This window comes from Falco rusticolus, chromosome 6 (genome assembly GCF_015220075.1).
Source record: "Falco rusticolus isolate bFalRus1 chromosome 6, bFalRus1.pri, whole genome shotgun sequence".
NCBI lineage: Eukaryota > Metazoa > Chordata > Aves > Falconiformes > Falconidae > Falco > Falco rusticolus.
The window spans coordinates 8,859,616-8,874,256 of record NC_051192.1 but is presented as its reverse complement, the minus strand read 5'-3'; the positions used below and the strand labels follow the sequence as shown (position 1 = coordinate 8,874,256).

Below are 14,641 nucleotides of genomic sequence, written 5' to 3'. Positions count from 1 at the left end.
TCAAGTTGATATCTTTACATTAACTGATCTTTGCTAAATAAAGATTTTGAAAACTGAGAAATAATAATGTTGCCAATGTTAACATGTTAAATTTTCCCAAATGTTCGGAAGACCTACTTTAGTATTTCAGTCTCGCTAATTTTTATCAGCTGTGTATCTATGCCCTTTACTATCACTTGCCTCTTCTTCACTGCTGTTATCCTCTTTTTCTTTTTCATCTTCTTCTTCTTCTTCAGCTTCACTGCTGGAGCTGTCTTCTTTCAATTCTGTTTTCCAGTTACTAGGAACAGTTCTGTTTTTATGGAATTCAAGGGCTTGGTCAAAAGCTGTAAAAGGACCAGCATTTGTTAGCAATGCAGGAGTATCAGTTTGACCATACATTTAATAAAAAAAACGGCTGCACACAGGAGAAGGAAGAAATACTGATAATTAACAATTCCACCCCCAAATTCAAAGAACTTCAACAACAACACTGTGTTGTCCATCCTTATTTGTCTTCCTCAGCCAAACCAGATTAATGTTCTCTGCAAATCAAGTTATTCAGAGCTATTATTAGCTTTATTACCATGTTAGTGTCTACAGACACAAATAAAGATCTTCTGTATTAGGGCATATATGAAAATTTACTTAAGGGAACCCCTACTCCGACAGGTTTTCACTGTGGTTTACGTACATATTTATATGCATACATAAATATTTATACATATATATATTAATCATATATATATTCCAACAAGAAGGAGAAAGCAATATGCACAAGCTAATTCTAAGACACTGATCATACAAACTCAAACTTTCAAATTAATCCACAATTCCAGTTTCTTGACAGTGCATAAACGCAACTTATAACTATTAGGGGTATTATGATAAGCATAACTCTATACGAAGGTCTAATGCAAAAGACTGAACACTAATAACCTATAAATCTAGCATGCACTGTATGATTATATCCTTTGTTTGGCATGTCTGCATTTAAAACAAGTGCAGTAGAGTGGGGTTTTTTTAATTAAAAAAAGTTCCTCTAGATTTTAAGAAGTGTTCTCCTTAAATACATTATGCTATAGGAAAAGATCCTGTATTTTAGCATTTTAAAGACAAACTAATCTACTATAAATTCAGTTCGATTTACATAACAAAGTAAATACATATGAATGTGCTTTCTCATAGAAAGATATTTTTACCTTGTTTTAACAAAGCATCAGGCTTTGGTGAAGTTTCAGTAATCTCCCGAACATCTTTTCTTGGCACAGAAACACTAGATAATTTAGAAAGTGTTAAAAAAAAAAAAAAAAAAAGTATTTCAATATCCTTTCTGTAAAAGCATTCTGTTAAATTGAACCAAGCACAATAAATGGCTGCCATTTTTTAAATAAAAACTGAAACCTAGAAAAACAGAATTCTATTATCCACCATCAATCCCCCTCCCTGACCAACATGAGCTTAAGAACACAAAGTTCCTTATTCTATTGCAAATGCCACACAGTCCGGTTTTCTTTGTTTCTCTTATTTTCTTTCCTACTTTGAGTACTATCAAATCTATTTTCAGAGAACATGATAAGTAGCAGTTGTAGTCTAGACTGAGATAAACATACGCCTTACTACCACAAAAAAAGAAAGAATTTCTATGTGTGCATGTGGTGCATGCACACACCTCCACCCCCCCTGTAGCTGGATTAGCTTATGGCCACATCTCTGACAAGCAGCGCTCTGTTCCAACCAGAGCAGGAGAGTCTCAGGCCATTCTCAAAGTCATGAAAGACTGCTTTGTTTGCCACCACTGTAACAATGAAACTAAAGCTAAGACAGGTAAGATTTATGCAACCCATTATTAATAATGCCAAAGTTCAAGACTATCTTCATCAAAATGCAGGCTGTTAACAGTTTTCTAAACATTAGAAAGCTCAGTAGGGCACTGCCAAGATTTTTCTAATGTTATTAATGCTTTACCCAACACATCTCATACAGTATTTCACTTGACAGGTATAGATTTTATTCAGTTATCAACTTCTACTCACAATTTGCCATCCTTGAAAGAGCGAACAAGAATATTATCTTTTTTCACTGCAATATCATCACTACAATCCGGGCAAACCACCTGCAGAGATATTACAAATGCAAAGTTTAGAGAGAAAAAAGAAAAACAAGAGAGTAATAATATATACCAATGCTTCTCAAAAAGCTTTTGGGCTCATTTCTCTTTAGCAACACTGAGATCCCTCAAAACACAGGAGCGGTGACCTCCTGGAATTACTGAATGCACAAGGTCATGCTCGCTTCCTGGAGGGAACTGACGGCTGCTGTCAAGAGACAAGAAAGAGCACCACTCTGACAAAAGTTAGGTACCTGTCACGCCACTACAGCTTATTCTCCTCCTCATCCTAAAAGGAGAGAACTTCCACCAAGTGCTGCCAACTGAGCTGGAGACCTCGTCTAAAACTTCCAGAAATTGCAAGGATGTAATCACACACAGTTTCAAAAACAAATGCCTACAGGATTTATGAAATACAGTTTTATAATGGAGGATTCGTAGGTTATCTACCTAGGAGAGAAGAGTGCCTCAAGTACAAGTATTATGATAGGTATTATGATAGATATTATGATTCTTTAATTCAAGTAGACTAATCAAGTCTAGCACTGAGATAACATATTAATTATCTGTTGCAACTTTAAAAGCTATTTAAGTTTTGTTAAACCAATATAGAAGTTACTAATTAAAAAGTTTCAGGAAATTTCATTAAAAGAAAAATAAATACTAATTTTCCAGAGTTATAGAAGAGAAAAGCAACCCCCTCCATCACTCAGCTTTCTTCTTTCAAAACTTGTGTAGCTCCCTGAAAGTTAAGAAAATTCTAGCTGCTACAAAACCCCAAGGAGCAGCAAATGACCGCAGTCCTAATTTAGCCCTGGTAAATACCTCTTCTCTCTTAGACCAGCTCCTTTCAGCCCTACTTTTTCCACCATACACACAAAGATACTGCACAACAAAATGTTTTTTCCCTCCTTACACAGGTCACCAGCCATATGGCATTTTAGAAGGTAAAGTCAAAAGTTCCAACTGATTTGGAGAGCTGCGCATCACACAGCATAAGCTAAAAATAGGCTTCTCGAGAAAAGTGAGACTTAACAGCCTCAGTCTCCAAATGCAATGCATTCTACAGTCTCCAAAGAAACTACAAAACTACAACTCACTAACTGAAATGCAGTTTGAGATATAGTTTTCAACAGTTGGTGAAGGTAAGAGAGAGTGATTAGCACCCCCCATTTGAAACAGAGCGGTGCAACCTCCTGGCTCTCTGAAGATGGAGAAAGGTCCTTCTGGCTTTAGCTGCTGGTTTTCTAGAAGCATCAAAATCTCAGTATTCAGAAATTCATACAGAGGTTGGGAAACAGCTTACAACAACCTCATCTAGTGCCTTTACATCAAGCAACATCACCTCAATTTTGCCTGAATCAAGTTTTCTAAATTTCTTTGCAAAACAAACTCCACTGAATCACAGGAGAATGAGGGAGATGATCCTATGTAAACTCAATTTTCTGAAAATGCTGCAAGCAGATTTCCTCGCTGCACCTTCCAAAAGCCTTTAAGTACACATTAAAATGAAGCAATGCTATAAGGCTTACTAAATCATACTCTCTGACATCAAGGAGCAACTGCCAGGCCTTTTTGCAGTTACAATTAGCCATTGCTCTCAATCCACCACCCCCCCCCCAAAAAAAACCCAAAACAAACCCAAACAAAGAAAAAAACCACAAAAACCCCATGCATGCAGGATAAAACCAACACAGTCAGTCACTGAGTCTGCAGAATAATTCTTACCAGATTTAGATTTCTACAGCTCTACATTTATAAGCGACAGGTTATAGGACTGATATCCAAAGTTTCTACTACTAATCTGAACTGTTATTTGCTGTAAAGGTTTAGACTAATCCCTGAACGTCTTTTCACATAATAAACTTGCACAATTTCCTCTGTGCTTATACACAGAGCTTATCTGCACACAATATAATTAATTAATAATTAGCATAACAGAAAGTTAAAGCAAAATTTATCAGTAATAAGATAAAATTACTTTGTTGTTAACAGTAGATGTAACCTGCTTACAAGGTAAAAGAATGGAGAGGTATAGCTACAGGGGAGAGGATTACAAAAGGAAAAAAGAAAAAAAAACTATTTGGGGCATAAATCTATTCTTTGGCACAACCTTTCAGGTTAAATGCAATATGATGTTTATTTGCAGAGCTATAAACCTGATTACTAAAATAACAGTTAATCTAGGATAAGCTATTTCAGAGTTAACGAGCTCCACCCTCAAACTTTATCCCCCTACTGCTTCTCATTCATCGCAGGAAGCTTTCTATGAAGAACGAGCTATTCCAATCTCCAAATGAAACCCACAGAAATAACAGTGTGTATCGTTAGTATACCCTGGGAGCCTAAGCAACAATTCAGTTCATTTTTAGGGTCTGACCCACAGCTACCCTGAGTAGCACTACATCACTCCCATGCAAGCACAATACCTACCAGAGGGACTGCATGGAAACTGCCACCTGCCACATGCATCACCACAAGCGCTAACCCAACAGTGTGGCATCAGCCACCTCAAGCCAGTCCTGCTGCCCGCTTCTCAGAGTGTGGCTAGGAGGCAGGCGACGTTGCATCAATCTTGATGACAGCTTTCAGTAAAGAAACAGCTCGATTTTCTTGTCTATTACTGAAAGCCTCTGCTAAAGCTGTCATTAACATGGCATCTCCTTCCTGTATATTCTGCCCTCTCCCTTGTTATAAAAAAAAATAAAATAAATAAGACTGCAGTAACTCCTTCTCTCCCACCAACTTTTCCAACAGAAGTCCTGCTGGAAAGCCCCTGGACTACACTACAAGCCGCCAGAGGTGGCAAGTAGAAAGCTGCAGCTGAGAACTACTGCACACACTAAGGGTTAAGTGTGATGGCATCTTTCCAAAAGCAAAGCACAAGTTTTCCTGAAATCAGAGAAACTTTTTAAGCTTTCATTGCCAGGGAGAAATATTCAAATATTTATAATTCATAATAAAATAAAAATTAAAAAGCACAGTAGTAGAAGGTACCACATATGAAAATGTTAATTTCCAAATATGAGTCAGTGTATATGCAATCCTTAGACTAAGTGATATTTTATTATAATTATTATTAAAATATATTTAATCTATTTTATTATAACTATCTTTATGCCAGAATAAAGAAAGATAGAAAATATTTGTACTAAAAGACTACAATGTTATTTTAAAGTAGAGAATTACCAATGAATTTCCTATCTACCACAGTGACAAAGAAAAAACATTTCATTATATTATCAGATGTGTTTATATAGAACAGAGAAAAACAACACCCATGTAATCACTGAACTTCCCCTCTTTTTGCACTTCTTTATACTTTCTTCCTTCATAGAACTTGGTAGTTTAGAATGATGACATGCAATACCCTCAAATTTAGTTCAACAACTAAACACGCTGTTAAGCTGGAATTAGTCAACAATTATGGCTGTTTGGAAAAAATAAAGCCACCTTAGCAATCACTTTCTCTAAAGAAACATACTTACATATATATTGCCTTTGACTATTATGATACAGTCCGATTTGAAGAAACGTATTAAGTTCTAATAAAAATAGATTAATCCATCAAAAATGAAAAAGCCTACCAAACAACCCACCTTTCTTTGGTGCCTAGGAAATTAATTAAAATTTGTAAAATAATAATAAAAAAATATGAAACTCTTACCAAGGCTGGAAACCACAGAGCTTTCTTTTTATCCACACTGAAGCAGTCCACACACACAACTTTTCCTAATAACTCGTCACTTTGTTTCCTATCATCTTCGTCTTCATCGCTGGAAGAGGATGAAGATTCTTCTTCAGGACTAAACAACAGAAAAAGACTTAAAACTCAACTATTCAAAACTTGGCTATTATAATTACAGGAGATCCAAAGCTAATTGTCAGAGGCATAAATAATAGTGACTTGAATTGTCTGTCACGTGTTTTAGGATTAAAATGAATGGAAGTATTTACAAGGATATTATAATAGCAACTTCACAAACTCAAACATTACAAACCCAGAAATGCACACCTACATGTAATACATGCAAAACCACCGCCATGCATCCACACGGAAGAACAGAAATGAAATACACTGTCAGGACACTCAAAATTAAAATTCTGCCCTAGTGAAACACTGTTCAGTAATACTGTTGCGGTTGCAGTTTTGGACAAACATTATGCTAAACCATTTTGGTTTTCTTCTTAATCTCACTATGCTTTTACTTTAACAGCCATACAGAATAAAAAGCTATTTTAAGAGAGGACAAATCTCTGAAGAAGAAACATCAGCTATGAAGATGAATAGCGAAGAGAAAAGTAGTCTGTTTATCCTGGAACAGTTCTCTAAAGATATGCAGTGAAGCATTTCAATGACTGTTTCAATTTCACATTGAACAAAGTGCTGCAATGTAAGTAGATGAGCAAAGGTGCAAATATGTTTTGATTAAAAAATGTTCTGGCTCATTGTTTTGACTGTTCCAGTACAAAGTTGCATCTGGTTTTAACCAATGGGGAGTCTACATGTACAAAACTATTCCAATTAAAATCACCTGCAACTGATTTTAAAATAAATAAATAAATAAATAAATAAATAAATAAATGGATAAATAAATAAATAAATAAATAAATAAATAAATAAATAAATAAATATTCAGCACTCCTGGCTCTCTCCAGATATATATGGTTTTACTAGTCACTTTGAAGGTTAATTCTCAGAAAACACACAGTGTGTTCAACGAGCACAATAAGCAGAATTTTAAAAGCTATTTTCCATTTTACAAAAAACAATTTTTGAGTACAAAGTTCAATATTAACAGACAACTCACAGCATTTGTGTAACAGAAGATAAGTGATTTAAAGTCTAAGGTGACTTATGTTTGATTTTCCCCACCCTAATCTTATGTCATCATTTGGAGGGCTAATAAAGCATTGATTTTTTTCCCCTCAACCTCCTTTTAAAAAAGTAGTGATTTCTTCTAAAATACAGTATAAAAATCTTTCAGGCAGCTTTCTGGCGTTTGAGAATCTCTTGTGGGAAAAGAAGTAAAGGACTAGAAAGAAAGCCAAGGTTATTTTAGAAAGACTGTAAAGTTAGTTCAGTTATATCAGTATCTGTGCAATTTGTCTTTTTACTCAGTTCAGACAATATTAATCATAAGTTAAATGTTTTGTTTCTGACATAATAATGTCCTGTACAGTTAGGGAAAACAGAGAGGACAACCCAGCCACAGACACCAAGGATGCTGCAATCACATTCTCTGTGGTATATGCCAGCTTCTTCCATCTTTTCCCTTCAATACGTCACAAATTACTAAACCAGTAATTGAGTAAATTTATAGTACCTCTATATACACAGCGCAATATTTATTTCAAGCTATCAAAAATAGCATGAAAGGGTAATGCAAGCATGAAAACCCCCTTTCTACCCCAGCCCCTACTACAGCAAAACTTTAAAAATAAAACCAACCAACCAACCAACCAAAACCAAACCCACCCACAACTGACAAAGATGAACAGTCAGTGGAGTATTTAAAACTGTTTTTTCAAGATCACAGCTACCAAGAAGTTTGGCACCTGGGAAATCAGGCCGCTACTCTTGAGCTTTGTTTTTCTATCAGTAAGCTTTGCTGCAAACCGCAACACTGTTCACCTATTTCTAAAAGCCCTTAAGAGACCTTGTAATGAGAAACCAAAGGTCTACATGAAGATTCTGGTACCTTCTACAAAGACTTCATATCAGGTGGACAATGGCTGCATTGTAATGGGTCTAATTTGGGTCCAACACATTTATAATACCAACTTTATTACAGAGAAGCTTCTGAATATAGCTTAACAACACATTTCCACTTGGTGTGCCATTTTCTTTTTTTACTGAAGTAACAAAAACAAGAAAAAACACTTTTGCCTGTACCCACTACTATTTTAAATACTGATTACACAAAAACTTCTTGTAATTCTTACATGCAACAATACACGCAAAACCGACTTTCAGTTTGAGCGCTTTTCATATGGCTTCCTGTTTTTTCAATGTGAAGCCTGCACGCAAAATAAAACTCCACACACGCTGAAAGCTTCAGAATTGAATACAGACAGCACAGATGCAAAGACGTTAGACTTACATATGATTGGATCTCCTTCCTCTGTTTGTTTTCTTTCCTATAACAGGAGTCCCAAAGTGTTCAGGATTTGTGAGTGGAAGCTGATCTAATGTCTGTTGAAATGAAAAAATACATATATACACATATATAAAAACATCTGGCATAATTTATTCTCCAAATCATAAGTTTGTATAACCTAGTTAAAGTAATTTTTGTCAATAGAGAGACACTCTCTCATTACAAAAGAAATACAAAAGTTCAGCAGAGATGTCACTGCTTTAATTTTAAAAGGTAATGTGTTTTGTCTTGGGGTTTGTTTTTGTTTTTTTTTTTAAACACTTTTTCCACATCCCTGAATAATTAATTTTTGTCCAACACACAAACAATTCCTCCCAGAAGTCCTGCCTTTGGACCATTCAAAAGCAGAGATTTAAGTATTATCTCTACAGGATGAATTTTCTGCTTGTCCTATTATCAGATTAAACACCCAGTCATCTACTTATAAATGAACAAAGGTCCCCTGTGAAATGAAACTGCAAGATAACTCAGTAGCAGTAGCAGCAAACATCACAAGTTAATTGTATTTTTCTTAGTAATTCAGATTTTGATATGGGAAAGAAAAATTCTAAAACAATTTTAAAGAGCTTGCTATACTGATAATTGAAAAGGTGCTAACTGAGGCTATATTAGCATCAAACCAAAGGAGAGAGAGAAAGAGAGAGAGAGAGAGAAGGAAAGAACGTTCTCCATTCAGGCAAAATGCTAAAGCATCAAGAGGACTTCATGGACATGCAGTATCTTCCTTCCCTGAGACTGCTGTCATCTGTTTAAATTATAACCATTCCAGATTTGAAGGTTCCTGGTACACAGGGTTTTTCTATAGGCACTTACTCCTTTCTTTGAAAGAAGGCATAAAGCTTTCCCAAGTAAACACAGTCCTTCAAATTACACTTCTGAGTTGTGTATGCATTTTTAAGCGTGACACATCAAGAAGAATCTCAGAAGTATTCTGTTTCAGACAGAACTGGACATAGAGACAATAAAATTGGCTTTTTAAATCTTAAAGTAAATGCATGATTACTTCGGAGTGTGGGGGACACACTGAAAGATCCCACACACTCAGCAAGTCAGAGATCAAGCTAAAGCAACATCAGAACAAGACAAACGTGTGGCACTGGTTTAATAACAAAAGAAACTGGAGATGCAATTTTCCCTGCTGAGTAGCTATGCAATCATGAGGTAATTAGAAATACACAACATACATTTCATTGAGGGCTGGTGACAATGAATTGCATATCAGTGACTTCTGGCAAGACATCAAAAGCTAAGACAGTAAGAATGACGATAAAATAAAAGGTAGGAGTCACCTGAATGTAAGGTTTCTTGAATCCGACAGAATAATGTGAAGTTACCCTTGTTCAGCCAAACGCATTGCAAAGCAATATATATACACACACACTAAAACTGTCAACCTGCTTACTATAAAGTAATACTCCTGAAACCATTATTAAAATAGTATTTATGCAACACAAGCAATCGAATTTTCAGGAGTGGTGATCATTAACAAAATAAAATAAAATTTTAAAGGTATTTAATCAAATGAACAGTACAATCTTTAAATTATGGCATTTATATCTGAATCCAGATTTAGGCATCTAATTAGGCCCTCCTCTTTACATGTGTTTAATCCTGACTTAGGATTCTAGAAGGTATCTGAACCTTCGCAAGAATGCAGTTAGCAGGCAACAAGCTCAGCTGACTACAATAAAACACATTTATGCAGAGCAAAGAACCCTTGTCTTCAGTAGCTTTCCAGTAAGTAACATGTTTACATAAATCTGCCCATCAAGTTCAGATTGTTTTATGTAATAAGGAGTAACCCTCATTCTGAAATTTCAACTATTTGAAATTTGCTACAAATGTCTGTATACTTTAATATGCAAGTCACCTTTAAGACATGAACCAGTTTCAAAATAATGGTAACTGTCTTCAAATTAACAGGTAACAGCAACTTATAATTTGCCTTTTAAAAGAAAAGTACCGATCTTTCAAGTTTATCAGCTACTACAAATTACACTTGCTCATCTATGTACAATTCAGCGGAACTTAATTATGTCCAGAGAATTACGTAAATTTGTTCATGTAGCGTATTTTGATTTTTTTACTTACAGATTTATTTTTTTTATATAAAGCAAAGTAGTTCTGTGATTGCAGGTTTTTGTGTGATCTACAATCTATGCACCATTAGAAATACAAAAATGAAAAATACTAAATTCTGATTTTGTTGCTTAACTTACACGATTTAGTGAAATTAAACTGATTTAAATATTGATTTTTAAAAAGAGCAAGCCAGACCCTGCAGACTGTATTTTACATAATCCCCATTTTTAGTAGCATGGATGTATATAACATACTGAATACTGAGGTACTAAAAATAGCACTTTTAAATTTTTCTAAATAAAAAGTTGTCGCATAAAAATTCTTCAATTACCTCGCTTTCAGCGAAATGTCTTTCTCCTTTCAAACACAGGGAAGAGCGTCTAAGAGTCTTCTCATCACCATCATCAAATACTGTCACCAGGCAGGAAGAGAAGCAAGGAAAAATAGATTATTTATTTATTTATTTAAATCCAGATATTGCTAAGTGATCAATTTAGGTGTCAGAAAGAATGAGATATATTCCTGCAGCCAGGGCTTAAAACAAAGCTGCACCTGGACACTACTGCACATTCAGTAAAGCATCTGCACATACTGACCAAATACATAAGCTGCTGTCTCACCACAGCTACTCCATGCTTGCATATCTTAAATGCAATCCTAAGTAGCAGCTGAGCAGACACCTCATTGATCAGGACATAAAATTAAAAACCAGTGCATGCCAGACTTTAAAAAACATTGTGCAAACATTTTCAATTTTTACAGAACATTATTACATAACCAGGAGTTCTAAAATATTCAAATGGAAGCTATGCTTACTGTGGAGAAACATAAATGGGTATTTTGAGAAAGAAAGTTACAGTTGAATGCCATGTGATAGTTCAACACCTTTCTCTGCTGACTTCATTCAACCGTGCTATAAAACAAATGTCTAAGAAAGATGACCATCAAAGTGCAGACAATCATCAAACCCAGCTGTAGTGAGAGAACTGGAGCTCCTGGTTTCCATCTGCTACCTCTGCTATCACTAGGATCAACTGGAACCAAGTTCGTAACAGTTGGCTTCAGCTGTATGCTTTATACTTTTGAATCTTGAAATATGCTGCACACATTCAAGGTGGGATCTTCAGAAGCTGATAAACTAGCCATGTAAGAAGTAAGCTTTCATCAAATTTTCTACAGCTGCTTCATGGAGGAAAACTTGGTGCTAAGTTTTAACTCTCAGGCTATGCCTGCACTGCTCAGTGAGACAAGAACTGACCTCCTCTCCCCTCCCCAGCAGTGATAACAATTACATTCTTTTCCCCATACTGCAGTGACCTTGAAGACTTTTGTGGGCATGAAAACAACCCCAAGATTAGATTAAAATAATACATTAAAAAGTTTCAGCAATTTCTTAATATGTGTCTTTCATCGTCATTCAAATAATCCCTTCTGTCCGTCAACAGTACTTCTGATTCTGTCAGTCTCATAAGAATTCAACCATGTGGCAGAAAACTAAAAATATGTAAACTCTTTCACAAACAAGAGTCAAAATAACTGTGTTAGGAAAATGGCTGACAACCAGCAAAAGATACCTGGCAAGATCAGAGAGATTAATTTTCAGCCATGTCTGGCTTTCAGATAGTGGGTGCTATACTCTATTTTCAACATCTACTAATTTAAATTAAAAAATACAAAAAGCAACAAGGTACATCAGAATTATTTATTGGTATTTATTTGATATGAAAGTCACTCTTACCTAGTTCTGAGCATTTTTCATGCCTATGCAAAACTCAGTACTGATGATGAACAAACTTCCCTCCCTGTAACTACCATTCCCCAGTCTATTTGTACTACAGTAATTGTGGAGTACTGTTTAGTGATAAAATATCAGTTATAGATGCCCATCTGTCCTTTCAAAATTCGTTGAGAAGTATCAAGGGCAGGAACAGCACAAGAAAATACACAGATTTGGAGCTGCACCTCAAATGGTCAACACATAATTAAGCCCCCCCTTGTTTAAGTGAAGTAGAAGGCAGCAGGTTCCTAATTCAGTCTGTGTTAATTAACCTAACAGTCTCCTTACATAATGACAGATTAAAAAAAAAAATAATCTATCCACTTCAAGGGATAAGCTGACTACAACAGAGGTAAACCTATTCAGAGCTAGGTAGGTAGCCACATTATGTGTCCTATTTGGTAATCTGCTTGTGGCCTCTTCCCTGCCAGAGGGATTCTTAATCTTGTTCCATAACATGAATTCATTCAAAGGAAAAGCTTCACCTCCCTGCAAGACTTGTGTGGCCAGCATAGCACATACGGCTGCAATGCATGACATTCTAATCTAATGGAACATCCTCAAAACAATCTGCTGAGGAGACAGGAATGTAATGCATTTTGAAACACCTATTCTGAAACTGCAAGGGGAAAAAAAAAAAAAAGGCAACCAAATGAAAATAAAACCACTTTGAATTCTGAGAAAAAGCAATATAATGACAAAAAAGTGCAGAAGGGGATAAGACTAATTTTGAACATGCACAATTCTACATTTTTAGTAAAGCAATCCCATGTTTCCCCCCCCAGTAAACACAGAGTTAAACATTAATAATATCATTTAAACTTTCTAAACACACATTTATATGACTAATGAAACAGTATCTTACCAGGATTGGAACACCTCAAGTTTTTTGAGGAATTCTTATATGACAGGCAAATTAACTAAGGACACTTCATGTATTTATAACTATGCTATAGTAACTGTAAAAGGCTTTACCAGTTTTGGTCTGCCAGGGTTTTTTTGTTTGGGGTTATTGCTTTTTTTATGAATTTAATTTAGTTGCTATCTTCCTTTGGTAGGAAAGTAGTAGCACCAAAAAATACATGTAAACCTAACTTGATGTCCAATTTTATTCAGACAACATCTCATGAATACAAGACAGACAGGGATGATCTTAAAGCAACCTTGCTTGTACTTCAGTGCTGAAAGTGTTCTCAGGCAGCCCCCAAATGGTTATTCCATGCTTCTGCTGCACTGGCATAAACAGTCTTAAGCAACAGCTTCTGGAAAGGTACTACTTCAGCTCTGTCTGTCCCTTCACAAGGTTTTTCACCAAATCATAGTTGTTTTAGCCACAAAATCATTAGCAACATAAGTAATAAGATACTTCTCAAAAAAGTGCTCGGACAACATTAGATAACTGCTGGTTAAGATATGCGCTAATTCTGAAATCTGGTAAATGGCAACTCCCTTGAAGTAGGACTTTCACTCAGATCTGCAAAGTCATCACTGTCTGTAAAGATAATTTCGGTCTCATTTCACTCAGCCTCCTGACAAAGATTACTCTAATCATCCACTGCTAGAGTTACTTCTCTCTCAAAGTGCTTTTACACAGCCAGCAGCTGTGCTACTTTTACTGATTCTGCAAGGTCAACATGCTTTTGTCTACTTTTATCTACAAAATATGGTTTCCAGTCTCAACTCTTACATCTCTTCGTATTTCTCAAGTTCAGGATTTTTGACAGACATCTACTTTGATTTAAAGACTGCAACTCCATGCAACCTACCTTCAAGATTTAATCTGCACGGACTCCTATCTTACTCTTCTTGCTGAACTTCTAATGTCACACTTTCTCAGAAGCGTAACATACAACACAACATAGTTCTAATACCAGCTATACCATTCTGTTTTTAAAAGCGCTCATATCTGATCCACTTCTATACTGCTTACCAAAACACTGTCTGTAATGTTAATCCTTGCCTTTATACCTCATGTTTCACCCCATCCTAACCTGATCTCTCCTCTACTCATACATTCTACTTCTCCAACAAGAACACAGATATATTTTCTGCAACACATATCTGAAAGGTCTTAAGTAAACTTACAGCTCTATTCCTTTCCAACAGGACTATGACTAAGGAAAGTTCGTCTTTCCCTAGTTGTTCAGCATTGCCTCATCAACAACAAACCTCAATATCTCAAAACAACTGTCTCGCTAAGGTTCTTTCAAGACCTGGTCTTCATCTTCCCATGCCCCAGTTACGTGCCAAAGACAGGAATACGTAGTTTCTGAAGAATCAATACATTTCCTGTATACCTTTAAGACTACCAGTACACAGGTGGAATACATGTTGTCATTCTACAGCTGACCAGTTTTCCCCAAGACAGACTAATCTGCTGCTACATAGTAAAGAGCAAACCCATGTTGTATAAATTTAAAATACATATTTAAAGGAGAAAAATATATATATTTCCTTGTGGGCATGTATGGATACGTCATCTAAAGTCTGAAATGTCACATTAGAAAATAAGGAAAATGAATGGGAGAAGAC

At 35.7% G+C, this 14,641-nt stretch overlaps 1 protein-coding gene across 6 annotated transcripts in view; it reads right to left on the bottom strand.

Annotated features, from left to right (window-relative positions):
- Positions 1–14,641, bottom strand: part of ARID4B (AT-rich interaction domain 4B) — a 94,135-nt gene that overhangs the window by 43,633 nt on the left and 35,861 nt on the right. For all 6 annotated transcript variants that reach the window (XM_037390806.1, XM_037390805.1, XM_037390808.1 and 3 more), the window contains exons 6-11: positions 10,664–10,743; positions 8,194–8,285; positions 5,757–5,895; positions 2,016–2,095; positions 1,182–1,255; positions 181–326 (exon numbers count right to left, since the gene is read on the bottom strand). In XM_037390806.1, coding sequence (XP_037246703.1) covers positions 181–326; positions 1,182–1,255; positions 2,016–2,095; positions 5,757–5,895; positions 8,194–8,285; positions 10,664–10,743 — 611 coding nt within the window. The remainder of the gene's footprint in view (positions 1–180; positions 327–1,181; positions 1,256–2,015; positions 2,096–5,756; positions 5,896–8,193; positions 8,286–10,663; positions 10,744–14,641) is intronic.